This window comes from Colobus angolensis, unplaced genomic scaffold, assembly GCF_000951035.1.
Source record: "Colobus angolensis palliatus isolate OR3802 unplaced genomic scaffold, Cang.pa_1.0 Scaffold30, whole genome shotgun sequence".
NCBI lineage: Eukaryota > Metazoa > Chordata > Mammalia > Primates > Cercopithecidae > Colobus > Colobus angolensis.
In genome coordinates this window covers 2,549,464-2,571,148 of record NW_012116266.1, presented here as the reverse complement: position 1 = coordinate 2,571,148, position 21,685 = coordinate 2,549,464, and the positions used below count along the sequence as shown (strand labels likewise).

At 40.9% G+C, this 21,685-nt stretch overlaps 2 protein-coding genes across 10 annotated transcripts in view; one reads left to right on the top strand and one right to left on the bottom strand.

The window, feature by feature from the left end:
* NDUFS1 (NADH dehydrogenase (ubiquinone) Fe-S protein 1, 75kDa (NADH-coenzyme Q reductase)) overlaps window positions 1–15,950 on the bottom strand; it is a 44,062-nt gene extending 28,112 nt beyond the window's left edge. Inside the window, exons 1-12 of one of the 7 annotated variants that reach the window (XM_011949875.1) lie at window positions 15,688–15,950; window positions 11,600–11,664; window positions 10,898–10,989; window positions 8,392–8,499; window positions 7,294–7,370; window positions 6,030–6,111; window positions 5,813–5,943; window positions 5,197–5,382; window positions 3,193–3,327; window positions 2,322–2,436; window positions 994–1,139; window positions 252–380 (exon numbers count right to left, since the gene is read on the bottom strand). In XM_011949875.1, the coding sequence (XP_011805265.1) occupies window positions 252–380; window positions 994–1,139; window positions 2,322–2,436; window positions 3,193–3,327; window positions 5,197–5,382; window positions 5,813–5,943; window positions 6,030–6,111; window positions 7,294–7,370; window positions 8,392–8,499; window positions 10,898–10,989; window positions 11,600–11,660 (1,262 nt within the window). In that variant the 5' untranslated portion in view covers window positions 11,661–11,664; window positions 15,688–15,950. Of the gene's footprint in view, window positions 1–251; window positions 381–993; window positions 1,140–2,321; window positions 2,437–3,192; window positions 3,328–5,196; window positions 5,383–5,812; window positions 5,944–6,029; window positions 6,112–7,293; window positions 7,371–8,391; window positions 8,500–10,897; window positions 10,990–11,599; window positions 11,665–15,431 lie in introns of all 7 variants that reach the window. The other 6 variants (XM_011949874.1, XM_011949876.1, XM_011949877.1 and 3 more) reach the window with 6 other exon arrangements.
* Window positions 15,833–19,292, top strand: EEF1B2 (eukaryotic translation elongation factor 1 beta 2). 3 transcript variants are annotated; one of them, XM_011949883.1, is made up of 7 exons: window positions 15,932–16,032; window positions 16,307–16,407; window positions 16,936–17,058; window positions 17,695–17,821; window positions 18,393–18,459; window positions 18,846–18,971; window positions 19,093–19,292. In XM_011949883.1, the coding sequence occupies exons 2-7, from the start codon at window positions 16,328–16,330 to the stop codon at window positions 19,245–19,247; spliced, it is 678 nt and encodes a 225-aa protein (XP_011805273.1). In that variant the 5' UTR covers window positions 15,932–16,032; window positions 16,307–16,327; the 3' UTR covers window positions 19,248–19,292. The 3 variants fall into 3 exon arrangements, with proteins under 3 accessions (XP_011805274.1, XP_011805273.1, XP_011805272.1); XM_011949882.1 differs by having other exon boundaries at window positions 15,947–16,032; window positions 16,261–16,407; XM_011949884.1 differs by having other exon boundaries at window positions 15,833–16,407; window positions 18,846–18,975; window positions 19,102–19,283.
* The last annotated feature ends 2,393 nt before the right edge of the window (window positions 19,293–21,685 follow it).

Sequence of the window (21,685 nt, the reverse complement as noted above, 5' to 3'; positions counted from 1 at the left end):
AGACCATCCTGGCTAACATGGTGAAACCCCGTCTCGAGGCGGAGCTTGCAGAGCCGAGATCGCGCCACTGCACTTCCAGCCTGGGTGACAGAGTGAGACTCCATCCCCTCCCAAAAAAAAAAAAAAATTGTCTTCCAGTTATCTTTTGGAGTCTCACTACCACTAACCTATTAGGAAGATGTCATTTTTCATATATAAAACAAAAAAATTACGTAAATATTTTTAAACCTTGAATAAATACTATTACCAACCTCTTTCGAATTCTAGCATTAAACAGTGGTGCCTCAAAACGTGGATTTGTACCAACCAGAAGTACAACATCTGCCTCTTCCACACCAGCAATTGTAGTATTAAGAAGATAATTGGAACGCAAATCTGTGCTAGAAATACAATACATAAAATGCAAATTTACTTTAAAATACATACATACAGAGAATTCATGAAATATTCTATCCAAACCCATTGCATTTCCAAACAAAAAATTTTATGAAGTATTTCTAAATTAAATAAACATTTCAGATACTTTTTTTTTTTTTAGACAGAGTCTTACTCTGTCGCCTACTCTGGAATGCAGTGGTGTGATCTTGGCTCACTGCAACCTCTACCTCCCAGGTTCAAGTGATTCTCCTGCCTCAGCCTCCCGAGTAGCTGGGATTACAGGTGCACACCACCACGCCCGGCTAATTTTTTTTGTACTTTTAGTAGAGTCGGGGTTTCGCCATGTTGGCCAGGCTAGTCTCGAACTCCTGCACTCAGGCGATCTGCCTGCCTCAGCCTCCCAGAGTGCTGGGACTACATGCGTGAGCCACCATGCCCGGCCTGAGATACTTAGTGATAAGTGGATTCCTCTATTTCCTACAACTTCTGGTTTGATCTTGGTCTATACGTGAAAATAAACTGGGGGATATTTTGGAGAATCCAGGTTGTCACATTTTATACATAACTTCTAACTAAAAGAAAGGAAAGCCTAGATCCTAGCTTCATATTTCTCACCCAGCTCCTGCAGTGGGGAAGACCTCTTCAGTGCATAAGGTGTCAGAGTCCACTCTATTAAGCAAATCTTTGAGAGCTACTAGGGCTTCAGCATCCACCAAGCCACCTGCAATTGCTGCCACATCTTTGCCTTGAAAACTCTGCAACTAAAAACATGAAAAGGGTATCACCAAGAAACCTACATGCAGCAAAGACCACAATGAAATGTTCAGAAAATAAAACGGTAATTGTTTTCAAGTACAAAAAAAGTTAACAGACTTCTGATTAAAAAGGTTTACAACACGGCCAGGCATGGTGGCTCATGCCTGTAATCCCAGCACTTTGGGAGGCCGAAGCGGGGAGATCACCTGCTGTCAGGAGTTCGAGACCAGCCTGGCCAACATGGTGAAACCCCATCTCTACCAATAACACAAAAATTAGCTAGGCATGGTGGCATATGCCTGTATTCCCAGCTACTCTAGAGGCTGAGGCAGGAGAACTGCTTGAACCAAGGAGGCAGAGGCTGCAGTGACCAAGATCAAGATCACGCCACTGCACTTCAGCCTGGGTGATAACAGCGAAACTCCATCTCAAAAAAACAAAAAAAAGTTGTACAACAATTATTAATTAATCTAAAGTGAAAAGCTGCAGAGGTGTTATGTGGGGCCACAGCTAATAACATCAGCTTGGAATGAAGCTGTTTCATATTTAGGAACAAAGGCACTTCAAAATGAAGTCTGAAGTGGAACTACAGTTACCTTAAATGCAAACTCCTCTGAAGTATCTGCCTTTCCCTCTAGTGCTTTATGTTGTCTTTCTCTAACAAGAAAACTATTCCCCCCACTCGTACTCTGGCAAGCTCATACTAATTCTCAGATTCTTTAAGAATCACCTTCTGTAGGAAGGCATCTTTTTTTTTTTTTTTTTTTTTGAGATGGAGTCTCGCTGTGTCACTCAGACTAGAGTGCAGTGGTGCGATCTCAGCTCACTGCAACTTCCAAGGAAGTCATCTTGATATGCCTGTCCTAGTTAGGGATTCCTCCTACATGCTCTCACTCATACTACTCCCTATATAATTACTCATAGCTGCATATAATAATTGCTGAATTGTGCAACTTTCTCCAGTACAAAATTGTAAGATGCAGGAATGACATGTCCGTGGTCTTTATATCCCTTAATCTAGCATAATATCTAGCATATGTCCTCAACAGATGTCTGTAAAATGGAAGATTAAATCATAATCTTGGCAAAAGGAAAAAAGGGAAGAAACATACATCCCCCTTCTTCGTGGCAAAGATGTTTCTTGATAATCACAAACACTATTTAACACTATTTATTTCAATTTTTACCATTCCAGCTACAAGAGAGAGTGCATCCTCCCAAGAAGTATAGGTTAAAAGCCCTTTTTCATTTCTGATCATCGGCTCGGTAAGTCTTTGACGTTTTAGCCCATCATAGGCAAATCTAGAAAACAGAAATTACATGATTGTGGAATCTTGCTAAAGAAGTAACTATAATTTTCAAGTTAAATCAATGAGAAATGTTATTTAAATACAGTACTGGTTAAAGTGTCAAATATCTAAACACCTAGATACAAGTAATTATTTTAGATATTTTTAGAGATGAACTAATAGATTTTAAGAACTTCACCTAAAACTAAAATACCATCTGAAAGTCTGACTTCTTCCCTTAAATACATACAAAAAAAGTTTGATTTCTTATACTTTTAGCTAACTGAACAATCTTAAAATTACAACACAAAATAATCTGACAGCTAAAAAAGGCAAATCATTTTTATTTGCAAAACATGAGTATCTCTAAATATTTTGTCAAAATTACATTGTGCAAACTCTTATATTTAGCTTCTTTCTCAAGCAATCATGCCGCCTTGGCCTCCCAAAGTGCTGGGATTACAGGTGTGAGTCACCAAGCCCAGCCTAGCTTCTTTTCTCTAATGAACAAACTGAAATAAGTTGAGAATGTATCAATCTACTTCAATTTCTCCACGTGGGAGGGAAAAATATCTTTCTCAAAGTAAACACAATATCCAGGGATTGACCTAGGACTATTAAAATCAGTATTATGTTATATAAGCAGCTCAGATTCCAGTAGTCTATATTCAGTAACTAATTTGCAAATATAAAAGATAATTCTTTAAAATTATCATAAAATTTCTTTTAAATAAACTGCAAAAGTTAAGGAAAACAATATAGCATATACCTGGTTTTATCAGAGATCCATTCTTCATTGATGTCCTCATGCATACGTGGCAAAATCCTCATCACTTCTCCAGTTCTTGTGCTAACCACAATATTACTTCCAACTGCATCCATTACATCAATGGATTCTGTCTTTCTGAGAAACACATATGGTGTTTACTATGGTGCTTTTGAGAATAAAGAAAGTTTCTGTTACCTGGTTTACCAAAAACAAATTTTTACAATTAATTCCCTTTCTGAATTACTTTAAAAAATGAAGCTCAGAGGAATTGCAATTAAATAAAAGAACCCCCCATACTTTTTTTTGCCATGGGGTCTCACTCTGTTGCCCAGGCTAGAGCGGCATGATCACTGCAGCCTAGAACTCCTGGGCTCAAACTATCCTCTCACCACATTTTAAAAATTTTTTGTAGAGGCACTGTCTCATTATGTTGACCAGGCTGGTCTTGAACTCCTGGTCTCAAGCAATCCTCCACCTTGGCCGCCTAAAATGCTGGAATTACAGGCATGAGCCACTGCTCCTGGCACACCCATATTTGAACACAAATTCCTGGCACAGTAAGGAAGCCTTTAAAACTATTATCTGACACAGAAGCTAGTTTGAAGGGGCTCCAACTAGCCAAATCTGAGACGATTCAAAAAGAGGGGCAGGATTTCTGTCTATGAAAGATTAAGGAGCTCAAAAAATCTTCCCACTGAAAAGCAAAAGTAAAGCTGGACAAAAACGGCAAAACCCACCATTTCAGCAGTTTAGAGATGTAAATGCATACAAGAATGTGTTAAGCTTTTATGCACTGAAAAACTGGTGGATGGGCTCAGTGCTGCTCCTGTGCTCTTCTCTACCCCCTCAAAATGGAATTTCTTCGAGGCTGGGGCAGGCTGTGAAGATGAGAACTTCTTTGGTACAGATGGAGACAACTCACTTAATTTGGAGCAACAGGCAAACTTGTCTGTGGAGGTGAAGCTTTGGAGGTCATTGTAGCTGAGGATAGCCAAGATTTTACTAGCCTAAGTTTGTAGTAGTAATTGCGGCAAGCATTCCTAGCAGAGACCGCCACATGTGCAGGTGAAACCAGAGAGGGCTCAATCTATTCACAAACTCCTGGATAACACTGAGACCCACAGGGCCCAGTGCAAAGTAATAGCTGGGCAGACTTGAAAACAGCCTGAACTTTGAATATGCTCCTCCATCCACATACAGATTCACTGGCAAAGAATTAACTCGTATTAGGTCAAGGTGTCTGAAGTATAATTATACCTGATTACTAAACTATGCAGACACAGGGGAACTCCTAAGAAGCCTCACTTAAAAATTAAACCAAGAATATTAAAATACATTCAAAGAACCAAAGAAAATAATGTTTAAAAATTGAAGGGGATGTATGACAACCACGAATCAGCAAGTAGAGATTCTCAGTAAGGACACAGAAATTATATGGAAACAAAAAGCCAAATCCCAAAGTTGAAAAACATAAAGTTTAAAATTGAAAGATAATTTGTTATGCTTTAAGAACTTTAAAAATATTCACACCTCTTGCATCTATCTACTCCATTTCTTGGTTTAATAAGGAGAATGAGAGATATACACAGAAATTTATAAACAGCAATGTTTTTTACAGATTTGTAATCATAAAGACATATACAAGCTAAATGTCTATTAGCAGAAACTGGTTAAAGAACATGACATTCCTCATAGTTGAAAACTAATAAACAACAACATGGGAGACTATGAATTTAAAATATCAACACTATTAAACTCCTTGGAAGAACATATGAAAAAAATAATTTTGTGGTTGAGTACTTTAGAATTAATTTCCAAGAAAACTAGTTAATTTGCACAGGTTCAATCCATTCTAACTACTTACCTTCTATTTAAAGAGTTTTACTTAAACAAAAAGTCAACAGACCAAAACAACTGAAACTCAGGAATAAAATGAACCTTAATACATTTTTGAATGTAATGAATTAAGGACAAAAAACAAATTGTCATAAAATACAAAGATACCTTGTTTCCCAAGGCCTGGCAGTAAAGGCATAGGGCTTAGAGGTTAGGGCACCTACAGGGCAGATATCAATGATATTCCCAGACAGTTCAGACATGAACATCTTTTCAATGTATGTGCCAACTTGCATATCATTTCCTCTGCCTGTTGTTCCCAAATCATCTACTCCTGCAATCTCACTTGCAAACCTACAAGATAAAAAATGTGCCATCAATGGTTAAGTCCAGCAAAATTATTTTCTTCCTTATTCATGATCACAAAGAGATGATTTTCAAAACACTAAAAAATTTTATATTTTCAAAGGTGAGCACAGTCCTAGAATAAAAAAACAATGAAATGTTTACATTTAATTGAGGTGTAACACACATGCAGAAACTTGTACAAATCATATGTGTACAACTCAGCAAGTTATGAGTGAAAGCAAATGCTTATAGATTTTAATTTTTAAACCACCTGAAGTTGGTACTAAATGAAAGTGAACTTATTTTATTGGTATATCAAAAACAGCATCCCTCTTCTCCCACCCAACAAAAGTAGCCAATGTTATTATTCATCAAATTATGACTATTAAGTATACAATGATATTCTATAATAGAAGAAAAAAGGAAAAAAAGTTACCTGATGCAGCGAGTACACTGTATACATCTTGTCATGATGGTCTTTACCAATGGCCCAATGTTCTTGTCTTCCACAGCACGCTTCCCCTCTAAAAATCGGCTCCTATCATTTCCAAACATCATGGACTGGTCCTTAAGTAGAAAATAGTCAATCGAATGCTGCTAGTAAAATTAAAATCTGAGACAATCAAAAAGATTGACAGAATTCTACTACATACCTGCAGATCACATTCACCTCCCTGGTCACAAATAGGACAGTCCAGTGGGTGATTTGCTAATAAGAACTCCATCACACCTTCCCTGTATGAAAATTGTAACATATAAAATGACTCTCAAATACACACACACTGACATAAACTGCTGTCACTCAAAATGACCTATAGACTTTATTTTTTTTTGAGATGGTGTCTCCCTCTGTTGCTCAGGCTGGAGTGCAATGGCACGATCTTGGCTCACTGCAGCCTCCAGTCTCTGCCTCTCAGGTTCAAGTGATTCTCTTGCCTCAGTCTCCCAAGTATCTAGGATTACAGGTGCCCACCAATCCACCTGGCTAATTTTTGTATTTTCAATAGAGGCAGGATTTCATCATGTTGGTCAGGCTAATCTCGAACTTCTGACCTCAAGTGATCCTCCCACCTTGGCATCCCAAAGTGCTAGAACTGCAGGCGTGAGTCACTGTGCCAGGCCCACCTATAGGTCATTTAAACAACCCTTATAGATGTATTTTTTTTATACAATTAATAGTAATTTTACAGTTAGTATCAGAAATGCCAATTATCTATCATTCTGGTAATATTTTTTAAAGAGACGGGGTCTTGCTATGTTGCCTAGGCTGGCCTCGAGCTTCTGGGCTCAAGTGATCCTCCTGAGTATCATTCTGGTAGTATTAAACACACAATCTGGAAAATGCTTAAGAGGAGCCTAGAATAAAGTATAATTAGAGAACATAGAAAATTATGATTTTTGATCAGGTTTGGTGGCTCACGTCTGTAATCCCAGCACTATGGGAGGGAGGCTGAGGCAGGATGATCACTTAAGGCCAGGAGTTCGAGACCAGCCTGGACAACACAGTGAGACCTCGTTTCAAAATATAAAGAAAATTGTAACTTTTAACAACACCAAATGATCAAAAGTTGCTGAATGGTCCTCAGAAAATATTCACATTAATTCAAAACAAAAACAAACACAAGCAGTCCCAGTACAATATAGTAATAGCTTAATAAGTCCAGATTAACCCTTCATCATAAGTTGAGCAAGTTACTAAACAAGGATTTTTAATGCTGATCCTAAGGCTCAATACCATAAACTCCTGACTTGACCTCCTCTACTATGTAGTACTCAGTTCTATTGTTCCTAGAAGCTGAGCACACCAACTTCTTCAGAGTTTGATATTAAATTCTTAATCTATGGGAAGGTCCAAATACCAAAATGTGTAATTTTCTGCTTTATGAAAGGGTACTACATTGAATAACAATAAAGTACCTGGCTTTCCTGGATTTTTCTGAGTTTGTTAGGATATTCCAGCCCTTCATTACTGGCATGGCACAAGCAGCTACAACCTGGGATTTCAATGAAAAAAAAAATGTGTATTTGTATTTATTTGTAATTACAAGCAACTCAATATATAAAAATGTTAAATTATATAAAAACATTAAATTATACATTTGATAACAGGCAAAGAACAGGGTATTTTTTAAAACTGAATTTTTATTCATAATACTATGACCTGGTACTTTACATTTATCCCAGAAATAAAACATCCTGGTTTTTAGGTGTATTCTAATAGTCAATGCAATGTTTTATTCTGCTCTGAAACAGAACACCAAAAAACTGCTTTGACTAGCAGACACTATTGAATAAAAAAATTGCATACACTGGCCAGGTGTGGTGGCTCAAGCCTGTAATCCCAGCACTTTGGGAGGCCAAGACGGGCGGATCACGAGGTCAGGAGATTGAGACCATCCTGGCTAACACGGTGAAACCCCGTCTCTACTAAAAAGTACAAAAAAAACTAGCCAGGCGAGGTGGCGGGCGCCTGTAGTCCCAGCTACTCGAGAGGCTGAGGCAGGAGAATGGCGAAAACCCAGGAGGCGGAGCTTGCAGTGAGCTGAGATCCGGCCACACTGCACTCCAGCCTGGGCGACAGAGCGAGACTCCGTCTCAAAAAAAAAAAAAATTGCATACACCAAAATGAAATTAAACTACTCAAAGTGAACTTCTTCCCTGCAACCCTTTTCTCTACTAAAAATAGCAGGGCATCAGCACTTTTAATGTGCTACTTGGCAACTCTACATCCTGGTTTTATATTATACAGCCATCTGGAAATAACGACAGCTATAAATCACCTTTAATTTCTAGATATGTTACAACTATATGGCACATGTGTTTATAAAGCACTTCCATCTATTTGTTCCCAGTTTTGAAATGAAGAGAGTCAATTGTACAAAATAATTAAATTTATAGATAGAAGTAAAGAGGGCTAGGTTCTCCACTACAATATTGATTCTAAATAAAGTTTGCTGCAAGATTGAAAGTTTTCTAACTTCTACAGCATGGTGTAGAATTTTAGGTATCAAGTACCTTGGGGGCTTTCTCAATTTCAACAAGGCACATCCTGCAGTTTCCAGCAACAGACAACCTTTCATGATAACAGAATCGAGGGATCTGCATGCCAACCTTCTCACAAGCCTAGAAGTAAAAAAAAAAAAAAAAAAATGCATGAGAATAACCTGACATCACTGCTGTTATTGCTGAAACACACACATACAGCATCTTATTACTACTATCTATAATAATCTTAATTCATTCTTATTTCAGTCCCTTTCTTTGCCCTTCATTCTAACCCGTCTCCTCTGAAGCCGCCTCAGAGGATCTCAGGATCCTTGGCATGACTTTGCCTTATGTGGAAGAAACCGGATAAAGTATTCTTCCACTGTGCTGAAGACCTGACTTCCCACATCCGTTCTGAACCATTGTCCACAATGTCCCCTCAAACTCTGTCCCAGTGGTTTCATACCTGGACTTCTTCTTTGCCTAGCTCCCCTCCTTTGGATTAGAGATTTCACTACACGCTATCTAGCTGGCTATCTGTCTTTGGCTTCTATATCTCACCCAGGACTCACCTCCCACTGGGCTGAAGGTTATAACCATGTTCAAATTTCCTCTAGAGTTAATTCCTCCATCCTCAGCCCTCGTTCTAAAGCAATTCATCAATTTTCAATGTTTAAACTGGTTAGCAAAAATATGTTGAGTGTTTCCTTTGTGCAGGATGCAGGTACAGTAGTGAACAAGACAGACAGTGTCCCAGCCTTCATCCTAGCTGACATTCCTTATGATGATTATGTCCAAACCTTCATCTGCAGCCGTGTTAGTTCTGCACTTCTTCAAGCTTCAGATTTACAGGCCTTTGCATGTGTATGTTCCACAGACAGCTTAAATTCCAATGATTTCTCTCCGCTCTATACACTCCAAAATAACCTAACAAATGCAGAAAACCACAAAAATTCCTCTGGTCTCTTTGAATTCTAAAGACCTATCTGTCTCTCTGTCTCTACTGAAACTTTGTGGGTTTTTTTTTCCTCACCATTAAAGTAATATTGGAAAGTTCTGTACAAAGGGGGAAAAAATTCCTTGAGTTTTCATCATTCCTGAAGGCCTGTCTACATGTCATTCTCCCTTGAATCTACCTTTTTGCTTTCATTCCCATCGCCACTATCTATTTTAGGGCTTTTCACAGTATCCTGTCCCAACAATACAAAATGCTTTTTCCTTGTCTCTTATTCTAGTCTTGCTATTCTCCAAACGATCATCCTCTACAGTCACTGTCACCCTGCTTAAATAGGCAACAAAACTCCTGATGGATCAAAATATAAACTCTTCTGCAGAGCAGATACTGTATATCATGACTGGACCTTCCCTTCCTCAATAACTTGATTTTCTGTGATCTCATCTTCTACTTATACCTTATGTTTCATCAATATTAAACTATCTGAAGTTTTCAAAACATGACAAGCTATCTGCCTTAACTTTTTCCATAGGAAATGCAAGCATGTCCTTCTTGTACACATATGAACACACCTATTCATCCTTTAACACTCCTCAGGGATGACCTGAGGCACCTAACATCTCTTTCTACTACCTCTTATCCCTGCCACAACTTTTTGCTGTACCTTGAACATACATTTATTATACATCATATTTTGTGCTTTCATGTCTGTGACTGGCAGATAGTCTAGAAATGATTGCTAAAATGAAAAAAGAACATTTAGATCTGTGACAACTTACAAATAGAATGAAGCATCACTTCTCTATGACCAATTTATTATTTCTGGAGGAATATGAAGAAATATTTAGAGCATGAATTTAAGCACATGCTACCCTCCATTTACCTGCTTTGTAGGATACATTCCTATGAATATTACTAATTACGGAAAGGTTATATGAAAATGAAAAGCATCAAGCAGGCCCACAACAAATGAAGGATATTTTTTCACAAACTTACCTATAGTAACCAATTTAAGTTACTTCAAATTTCTTTTTTTTTTGAGAGAGAGAGTCTTGCTCTGTTGCCCAGGCTGGAGTGCAGTGGCACACTCTCAGCTCACTGCAACCTCCGCCTCCTGGGTTCAAGCGATTCTCCCGCCTCAGCCTCCCGAGTAGCTGGGATTACAGGCGTGCGCCATGATGCGCAACTAATTCTTTGTATTTTTAGTAGAGACAGGATTTCACCATGCCGGCCAGGCTGGTCTAGAACTCCTGAATGATCCGCCTGCCTCAGTCTCCCGAAGTGCTAGGATTACAGCCACGGGCCACCGCACTCGGCCTTCAAATTTCTTAATGGGTATTCATTTGGAATGTAGAAGTGAAACAAAGGAACTACCATAATTCACTAAAAATGTCACAGACAAATAAATGATAGTTCACTTTGAAGTGCCAAGATATAAAATGAAATAATTTTAATATAACTTTGCTATGTATAGTTATTTTAAAGAATTATTTACTAATACTTAATCAGTATAAAGGAAATAAATTAGTGTTTTTTTAAAAATCAGAACACACACACAAAATAGTTAGAACATATGCCTACTTGGAGGACGGTCGTTCCCGGTTCCACCATGACAGATTGACCATCAACAAATACTTCAATCAAGTTGCTTGCTGCTGTGGCAGTTGTTCGAACTGACCATCAAAGATATTGAAGTGAAAAACAAATTAACAGTTTATTATAGCAGATGATAATGGATGAATTAACTCTAACTACAAACCTAAATTTTTCATTCCTTGTTACTCCTCTGTATTGCTCTGGATGCAAACTAATGGTTGTCTACTTTTGGTAGTAGTTTAAACTGAAACTTCTTCCTTTTTTTTTGTTTTTTTTTGTTTTTTTGAGAGGGAGTCTCGCTCTGTCACCCAGGCTGAAGGGCAGTGGCACCATCTTGGCTCACTGCAACCTCCACCTCCCTGGTTCAACTGATTCTCCTGCCTCAGCCTCCCAAATAGCTGGAATTACAGGCACTCACCACAATGCCTGCTAATTTTTGTATTTTTAGTAGAGACAGGGTTTCACCATATTGGCCAGGCTGGTCTCAAACTCCTGACCTCAAGTAATCCTCCCACCTTGGGCTCCCAAAGTGCTGGGATTACAGGCATGAGCCACCACACCCAGCCTGTTGCTATTTTTATTTTTAAAAAGTATGGGTTTAGGTCTTTGACAAACTATTCCACAGACTTATAAATTTACAAAAATAAGGTCTAATATCCACAAATACAAATTTAAAAAAATACTCACCACATCCTTTAGGAGATTTAGAAAGGCCTACTAAGGCCTTTCTTACAGGTATCCTCAACATATTGCTAAAAATAAAACAAAGAATTATATTATTGTAGGGGAAAAAACAATCACCAACTGTTTGGTAATGTTTTATGGCTTTAAATTATTTCACATACATTATGTCATTGAATACTCATAGGTTCTGACATTTTCCCTCCAAGTCTGTAGATGAGAATTTTCAGTCTCAGAGACACTGACTTGTACAATGCCAAAGAACTAACCAGCAGCAGCTATTGTATACATTTGGACTTTCTAATTCTATGCAGAGAGCAGTTTTGCTATTTAAAAAAATTATATAGAAAGGATCAAACTTAAAGCACTACCACACAGTAAAATAAACTGCAAGACTAACAGCGAGCTTATCATTAATGGTTATGTAAAATAAAGTCATCTTTTCTGCTTTCATTTCCTACCAATACCCATGCTATCATTTCATGTTCTAAGCACAGCTGTCTACTAAATGCTTATGAGATATTCTGAGATAGCTCACCAGCCCAAAAGCCTTTGAGGTGTCTTGACTGCTATTTTCTGATACACTTATCTTACAGATTTCCAATTATGTGTTTATAAGCCCATTCTACCCTCACTGCATTAATTCCTTGAATTTTTCTATCTTCAGTACCTATCCACCAGGCTGGCACAGAGTAAGCTCTTAAACAATGGCTCTCAACTGAGGACAGTTTTGCTCCCCAGGGAATATTTAGCAATGTCTGAACACACTGTTGTCACAAACAAGGGGAAGTTACTGACATCTAGTGGGTAGAGAACAGGGTGCTGGCTATTCTACAATGTACAGGACAGTCCCCCACAATAAAGATAATTATCCAAAGTGTCAACAGTGCTGAAGTTGAGACACTGCTCTAAAAGGCTTGCTGAACTATTGAAATAAATGGGGGTGGATTATATAAATACCAAGACTTAAAGACACGCAAAACAGAAAAGTTACCAAAACTTATTTTTGTTTGTTTGTTTTTTTTATTTTTATTTTTTGAGACGGAGTCTCGCTCTGTCGCCCAGGCTGGAGTGCAGTGGCCGGATCTCAGCTCACTGCAAGCTCCACCTCCCGGGTTTACGCCATTCTCCTGCCTCAGCCTCCCGAGTAGCTGGGACTACAGGCGCCCGCCACCTCACCCGGCTAGTTTTTTGTATTTTTTTAGTAGAGACGGGGTTTCACCGTGTTAGCCAGGATGGTCTCGAACTCCTGACCTCATGATCCGCCCGTCTCAGCCTCCCAAAGTGCTGGGATTACAGGCTTGAGCCACCGCGCCCGGCCTGTTTGTTTGTTTTTAAGATGGAGTCTCACCCTGTTGCCCAGACTGGAGTGCACTGGTACAATCTTGGCTCACTGCAACCTCCAACGCCCGGGTTAAAGCAATTCTCCTGCCTCAGCCTCCAGAGTAGCTGAAACTACAGGCATGCACGACCACACCAGGCTAATTTTTGTATTTTTATTATTTATTTATTTATTTTATTTACTTATTTATTGAGATGGAGTTCTGGTCTTGTTGCTCAGGCTGGAGTGCAATGGCGTGATCTTGGCTCACTGCAACCTCCAACGCCCGGGTTAAAGCAATTCTCCTGCCTCAGCCTCCAGAGTAGCTGAAACTACAGGCATGCACGACCACACCAGGCTAATTTTTGTATTTTTATTATTTATTTATTTATTTTATTTACTTATTTATTGAGATGGAGTTCTGCTCTGTCGCCCAGGCTGGAGTGCAGTGGTGCGATCTCGGCTCACTGCAAACTCTACCTTCCACGTTCAAGCGATTCTCCTGCCTTGGCCTCCTGAGTAGCTGGGACAGGTGTGTGCCACCATGCCAGGCTAATTTTTTGTATTTTTAGTAAAGATGGGGTTTCATCATGTTAACCATGATGGTCTCCATCTCCTGACCTCATGATCCACCTGGTTCAGGCTCCCAAAGTGCTGGGATTACAGGCATAAGCCAACATGCCCAGCCTATTTATTCATTTTTGAGACGGAGTCTTGCTGTCACCCAGTCTCACTCTGTTACCCAGGAGTGCAGTGGCGTGATCTTGGCTCACTGCAGCCTCCGCCTCCCAGGTTCAAGCGATTCTCCTGTCTCAGCCTCCTGAGTAGCTGGGATTACATGCGCCTGCCACCATTCCCGGCTAATTTTTGTATTTTCAGTAGAGACGGGGGTTTCGCCATGTTGGTCAGGCTGGTCTCGAACTCCTGACCTCAGGTCATCCACTTGCGTTGACCTCCCAAAGTGTTGGGATTACAGGCGTGAGCCACGGCGCCCGGCTGACAATCAGTTTTAAAGTGCTCTTTCTTTGAGCTCTTTTTCTTTAGTAGCAGTACACACTGTGTATATATTTTTATTGTTCTACTTACTGAACTGTAGGTTAGTAATCAATTTTAGTACCTACCAGACTCTAAGCTCCTTGAGGACATTTGGACATTTCCCTTTTTTGAAGACCTAGCACAGTATCCTTATGAAAATAACCACCAAATAGTCTTATCACCAAGTTCTAGAACTAGAGTAGCATCTGTCCTACTAAAAACTATTGATGGCATAAATGTAAACCTAAACTTACTCCATTAGAGCACTGACAGATTTGAAATCAACAATCAGTATGTCATACAATTTTAAAACTTTAATACTTTCTTATCTCCAATACGATATAAAAATGGTACTCACTTTGGATAGGAAATCAACTAGAACTAGGCTGTTGACATCCAGCATCAAGGCATAGCCCAACGTAAGAAATACAGATTTGTAACACTTGAGATATGTGCTTTGAACATTGATATACCAAGTAGCAATAGAAATAATTATATCTTTAGATGGAAAAATGTTAATGACTACTCATTTCTAAAAGTAGACTGGATACTTTTCCGTATAGGGACTATACTATTCCACGTTCTCCAACATGGATTCATCCATCTACTTCCTGCCTTCCAAGGTACCACCCTATCCCAATACACCATCACTCCTTGCCTGGAGTATATCAATAGCTTCTTAACAGGTCACCAGGCTTCCACACTATTCCCACACAGCCCCTCCCCTCTTGCCACTGGCAGTGACCTCGGACTGAAAAGTTCTTCCCTGGCCCCTCCTTATCCTTCAAATCTTGGCTTCGAAGCCTTTTCTCAGTTTCATTGACCGGCCTATCTAACATTTCCTGACGATTCCCCAGAATATCACCCATTTTATTCTTCTTTACGGACTCATTTCTGGCTCGTAGTAAACGTTCAATAACTGTTAAGTGAACTGAATCTCTAATTTCTGGTCGTTAATTTGTAGAGACCACTTTCCCGGATTTAAAAAGTGCAGGTGATCTGGCAGCCTTAAGTCGGTGAAAACAAGAATATTCCGCAAACCAAAAATAACCTGTTTATTCATCAAAAACAGTTATCGTTACACTTCTATACTGTCAATTCGTGTGTGAAGTTGTCTGATCCAAGACCTCACAGTACAAGCATAGATCCCAATAACCTGTAAACAATGTTTTGTTATTCGCAATGCAACCCTGAGCTAACTTTTCAAAAAGTCATTTTTCTCAATTTCCCGTTAGTGAAAGGAATTTAAAAATTCTGTCCAACGTGGTCAATGGACAAAACAAACAAGGACAGCAGAGGCGTGAGCCACTGCTAACACAACAGCGACCAAACAATCATGTACTGTACCAGGCGTGTAAAAATCTGGGGGGAAAGGCTCAGTCTTAAGGCTTAAGTCATCGGACACTGGTCCTCTCCCAGCGAATAAAACGGCCTCCTCTGAGAGGGGAATGTCCTGAATTTTCCCTGCAGAGGGAAGGTCGCCTGCAAGCCCGCATTCGGGCCAGCGTTCCCGAGGGCCCGCGGATCCTTATCTTCCTCTCTGCTCCATCAGACCAGAGACCGTGGCTAAAAGCCCCCACTTGCCGGCTCTCAGGGGCTTCCGAGGCGCCGGGGCGGGAGGCGGCTCCCAGTCAAGGACAAGAGAAGACTAAGTCGCGTGGGCCAAAGGAAACAGTCCGGTCAATAAATAAGCCTCTGACCCATGCACCTCACCCTTCCCATCCATACAAGACCTCACCTTCTCCCCGGAGCCGCAAAGGCTGTTCTGCTAAACTGTCTGGACCACAAGTACACCCTCGGAGGCCGGGTCGCTAAGTCAATATGGCGGCCTCAGGTAACTCTGTCAGCCGGGCCTGGAGAACGGAAAGCCCGGAGGGACTAGAAGCCTTGCATTCGATAAGTTTGTCGGCAATTTCCGTCAGCCGACCAGAGGGCGGAGCTGAGGTCGGCCCAGCCCGGAGGCGGGAAGGACAACTTGGACCCGCAGTTCCGCCGGAAGTGGCCTGCAGCCTCGAGGCCGAGCGTATTCGGTCATCTCCGGCGCTTCTAGGGGCGGTTCCCGTCATCTTCGGGAGCCGTGGAGGTACGAACTTAAGACATGCCCATTTTATTAATTTATTTCCAAACGCAACGAAAGGTCCAGGGACAATTTGTGGGCCGTTTAATTCAGGGCCCCCAATTCGTACGTGGAGAAGTGGGAATGCTAACGTACTTTGACCTTTAACCTTCGGTCCGGCGCGGTGGAGGGAAACGCCTCCGTCTCTATATAAGGAATTTTCCGGCTTCTCTGGGCCCTTTTTCCTCTCTTCAGCGCGGGGCGCCCACAACTTGTGCGCTCTCTGTCTGCTGCTCCCCAGCTCTCGGATATAGCCGACACCATGGGTTTCGGAGACCTGAAAAGCCCCGCCGGCCTCCAGGTGCTCAACGATTACCTGGCGGACAAGAGCTACATCGAGGGGTGAGCGGACCGGCTGAGTCGGGGTGGTGGGGAGGTTTCTGGGACCGGGGCCGGGGACACGTGGCGCAGCGTGTCGGCTGCCGCTGGAGGGAGGGAGACCGAGCCCCAGGGCCCTTTCGAGGGTGACGGGAAAGCGCCCCGTGGCCATCTCCCAAGGCCCTGGTGTGGTGCGAACCCGGCCTCCGGGGAGCGGTTCACGAGCAAAGGAAGGTTAAAATGTGCTTTATTTACACTTAATTCAGCCAGGTATTTCCGCGTCGCTGCCCAGTTAATACATTTTAGGTTGTAGATAGAGCAACGCTAGAGATTGCAGTATTTGAGGTCTACTAAGTGGCAGACATTTCTTAGGATAGCGCGGTGACCCAAACATATGGTTTGATTTTAAGGAGATAATAAGAAAAGAAAAGCATTAAAGCAACCCTACCGGGGTTAGTGCCCACTAATTAATGTGATGCATAGGCATTTATTATTGATTCGCTGGCGTTTGTTTTTCAAAGGTGTGTGTGAATGTCTCTGTGTCATTGGCAGGTATGTGCCATCACAAGCAGATGTGGCAGTATTTGAAGCCGTGTCCGGCCCACCGCCTGCTGACTTGTGTCATGCCCTACGTTGGTATAATCACATCAAGTCTTACGAAAAGGAAAAGGCCAGGTAAAATCATCTTTGTATCTAGCTGAAGAATAAGACTACTCTCGAAGCTTTATCAGGATGTTCACATGACAAAACTAGACCCAGGCTACTTTAGTTTTGTTGGGGTATTGTAAGCTAAATTTTTCTGTAACCTGAGAAGGCCAAGAGACTGAAGCCCTCCATTTTTTCACAGAACAGGTAGAACATGGACAGCAGCAATTCAACTTTTCCCCACACTGCCCTGCCAATGTGCCTCGACCTTGACCTGGGGGGCCCACCTCTGGGGTGAGAGGGTGGCTCATTCATTCAGTCCTTGGCCATTCTTCTGAAACTGCCAACAAGGGTGGAAGTTTGGGGAAGTGGACTCCAGTTCACTAAGAATGGAACTGAGCATACTTAATGAAATCTCAAACAGAAATGTTCATACTGAAAGAGTAAATCATAGTGAGTATTGAAAATAATGTCTCACATGGTACTAATGCTTGTCGGGTGAGGAGTTGAACAAATGACAGTGTTTACCTGGGAGCATGTGAAAGGGTAAATTATTATTGCAAAAGGGATCTAGTGATAAGTAGTGATTAAAACAAGTTATTTTATATTGTCTGGAAAAGTATGTTATACTAGCTCAATAGTGGTTGAATTTAAATGTTTTTCAAGCCTGCCAGGAGTAAAGAAAGCTTTGGGCAAGTATGGTCCTGCCGATGTGGAAGACACTACAGGAAGTGGAGCTACAGATAGTAAAGATGATGATGATATTGATCTCTTTGGATCTGATGATGAGGAGGTATGCCATCTTCCATAAAGAATATATCGGCCAGACACGGTGGCTCACACCTATAATCCCAGCATGTTGGGAGGCTGAGGTGGGTGGATCACGAGGTCAGGAGTTCAAGACCAGCCTGACCAAGATGGTGAAACCCTGTCTGTACTAAAAATTTAAAAAAACGTGGCAGGTGTCTGTAATCCCAGCTACTCAGGAGGCTAAGGCAGAGAATTGCTTGAACCTGGGAGGCGGAGGTTACAGTAAGCCGAGATCATGCCACTGCACTCCAGTCTGGGCGAAAGAGCAAGACTCCGTCTCAAAAAAAAAAAAAAAAAAAAAGAATACATCTATCAGCAATTTTATCAATGTGGTTAAGCCAAATTGCCTGGATTTGAATCCTGGCTTTAACTTATATGCCTTTTTCAAATTCTGACTGGTTGCATGATGAATAAAATCAAATCACCATCTTTCGGCTGAGTTCGTGATGGATTTGCTTTTTTCTGATTAAGCCAGTCTTTTTTGTGATGACCCCACTAGCTTTAAGCAGAGGACAGCCGGCTTTCTGAAGTGGATTAATTTTTTTTCTTTACAGGAAAGTGAAGAAGCAAAGAGGCTAAGAGAAGAACGTCTTGCACAATATGAATCAAAGAAAGCCAAAAGTAGGTCATTTGTTTTTAACTTCATTTCATGATAATGTAAGTAATCTTTTTCAAAGCTTGACCTTTAAGTAATTTCCTCCACATTCCTTGAATAGGTCAATATTTTAAAACCTCCTATAGAGGTTATTCCACAGCTACTGGTCTGCAGCTGTTCTTATGGTAGCAGTTGTGGCATTCCTCTGTGGGAAAGAAACTGTTAACACAAACACCTCTTTCTTAGCAAAACAGAAAGTGGGCATATGTGTGACAGACACAAGATGTATCTGTAGTTTTGTTTGGCTGAGGAGATAGTCAATCTCAAAACAAATTGAGGTGATTCGTTTGTGTCTTGGAGTAGAGTAAAAAAATACAGTTCATTATTTGAATAATGCTGTTTATTTTTTTAGAACCTGCACTTGTTGCCAAGTCTTCCATCTTACTAGATGTGAAACCTTGGGATGATGAGACAGATATGGCAAAATTAGAGGAGTGCGTCAGAAGCATTCAAGCAGATGGCTTAGTCTGGGGCTCATGTGAGTTTAGGCTTTGCCTTTTTTTTTTTTTTTTTGAAACTGACATCTGGAATTTGTATACACCTTCAACTGTCCTCTACAAGACTTTTCTAACTAAGATTTTTTTTAATGCTCTTTTTAGCTAAACTAGTTCCAGTGGGATATGGAATTAAGAAACTTCAAATACAGTGTGTAGTTGAAGATGATAAAGTTGGAACAGATATGCTGGAGGAGCAGATCACTGCTTTTGAGGACTATGTGCAGTCCATGGATGTGGCTGCTTTCAACAAGATCTAAAATCCATCCTGGATCATGGCATTTAAATAAAAGCTTAAAAGATTACCTTTGGCTCTTGAGTGTGTTACATAGGAGGGTGGTGTATATATTCCTTTCATTTTGAGGGAAGGAATTAAATGAATATGTGATTCCTAAATAATAAAAATTTGGTTCGGCATTGTTGTTAGAAAATTGTAGTGCAGGCCAGGTGTGGTGGTTCATGCCTGTAATCCCAGCAGTTTGGGAGGCTGAAGTGGGTGGATCGATACCAGGAGGCTAATACCAGCCTGGGCAATGGGGAGAGATCCTGCCCCTACAAAAAATACAAAAATTAGCTGGGCTTGGTGGTGCACCCCTGTATTGCCAGCTATTTGGCAGATTGAGGAACTGCAGTGAGCCAAGGTTGTGCGACTGCACTGCACTGCAGACAGCAAGGTCCTGTCAAAAGAAAAAAAACTAGTGCAGCTTTACCCATTTGTGATGTCCTTAGCAATGACTGATGATGTGATTTGTTGTAACCTATCATCTTTGCATTGGGAACCTGAAGATGTGAGATGTGTGACACTACTAGAAAACACCTAACCTAGAGGAGGGAGGGCTTCCGAGAATTTGGCATGAATTATAACTACTTAACAGGTTACAAATGGAAAATGATGACTCATGTTGTAAATAAACCATCTTTTAAGTGTTGGGAATGTGATTTGGAGTATAGCACTGTGTCCTGGGAGGGGGATTTTAAAGGTAACTGGTTCCCAGGCTTCCCAGGAAAACTTGACTTTGCTGTGAAGATTCATAGGTGCTGGGTTGTGGAGGTGGAATATTTTACTTGGATTTGGAAATCTGATTGGTCCTCATGCAGCAGGTAAATACTGGGATGAGGGTAGTATGTTGAGTAAAGTGATAGTCAAGTATTGGAAACAGCTTCATCTTGACAGGGAATTTGAGGTCTGGCTAACATTTGATAGGTTTTTTTTTTATTTTTTATTTTAATAGTTTTAACAAAAGTAGTGCTTGGGAATTACTGATCCCAAATGATCAAAAAATTTTAGGTCAATTTTTTTTTTTTTTTGGGACCAAAGTCTCGCTCTGTGGCCCGGGCTGGAGTGCGGTGGCACAATCTTGGCTCACTGCAACCTCCGCCTCCCAGGTTCAAGCAATTCTCCTGCCTCAGCCCGCTGAGTAGCTGGAATTACAGGCATATGCCACCACGCCTGGCTAATTTTTATATTTTTATTAGAGATGGGGTTTCACCATTTTGGTCAGGCTGGCCTCGAACTCCTGACCTCAGGTGATCCACTCCTCACCCTCCCAAAGTGCTGGGATTACAGGCATAAGCCACCATGCCTGGCCCCTAGGTCAATTTTTTAATAGAACTAGATGGTGCTATTTCCTCTCGGTCTGATTTTATGTTTTGACTGCCATGACTGTGGGAAACTGTATTATAAGGAAGATTTATTTAACAGATACATTGAGTAATATCTCTAAGCAGTATCTCCAACCAACAGCCTAAAATCATGGGAGATATTTTCAGGTTGTCATTATCATGAGAGCCAGCAGAGGGCAGCACTACATTTTAGGGAAAACCAGAGAGCCTGGGAATTCCGAAAACAAAAAACAAAAAAAAAAAACCCAAACCATGAACAAACTTAAGTGAAGGGTAATACAAATTCACAATTATTGACATGGTGAAGGGGATGAGTTTCAAATAGCTTGGCCAAAATGTTAAGTATCAGCAGATAATAATTTGTTTAAAGGTAGTCAAAAAATTTAGAATGGTCATTTCAAACCACAGATGTCTTCAGAATTTTACAGTGATGAATGATGAAGCATACCATTTTGAAATCTTGATTCCATACCCTTGAGTAAAAAATATTTTGATGGTTATCTTTTAACTTCATATTGAAAAAATAGATGGCTGGAAGCGGTGGCTCACACTTGTATTCCCGGCACTTTGGGAGGCCGAGGCAGGTGGATCACGAGGTCCAACACAAAGGTTGCAGTGAGCTGAGATCGCGCCACTGCACTCCAACCTGGGTGACAGAAGCAAGACTCCATCTCAAAAGAAAAAAAAATAGGTAATATATCAACAGTTCAAAATTCAAGAGCGAATACAGTGAAGTCTCTCCAGTCCCCTAAGCCTCCAGTTCCACTCCATCAAAGCAGTATTACCAGGTTCTTAGGTCTTTCCAGAGCTACTATAAGCTTATGCATAGACTAATTGTAACATACCACGTAGACTTCTACACCTTTCATTTTCCTTATGAAAATGAACACCTTGGGGCCGGGCGCGGTGGCTCACGTCTGTAATCCCAATACTTCCAGAGGCCAAGGTGGGCAAATCACGAGGTCAAGAGATCTAGACAATCCTGGCCAACATGGTGAAACCCTGTCTCTACTAAAAATACAAAAATTAGCTGGGCATGGTGGTCCACACCTGTAGTCCCAGCCACTCGGGAGGC

Excerpts from the sequence above, each read along its gene's own strand:
- EEF1B2 (XM_011949883.1), top strand. The coding sequence starts at position 16,328 with ATGGGTTTCGGAGACCTGAAAAGCCCCGCCGGCCTCCAGGTGCTCAAC. Across the intron at positions 17,059-17,694 it reads TACGAAAAGGAAAAGGCCAG|CCTGCCAGGAGTAAAGAAAG; the intron begins GTAAAATCATCT and ends ATGTTTTTCAAG. Across the intron at positions 18,972-19,092 it reads TGGCTTAGTCTGGGGCTCAT|CTAAACTAGTTCCAGTGGGA; the intron begins GTGAGTTTAGGC and ends TGCTCTTTTTAG.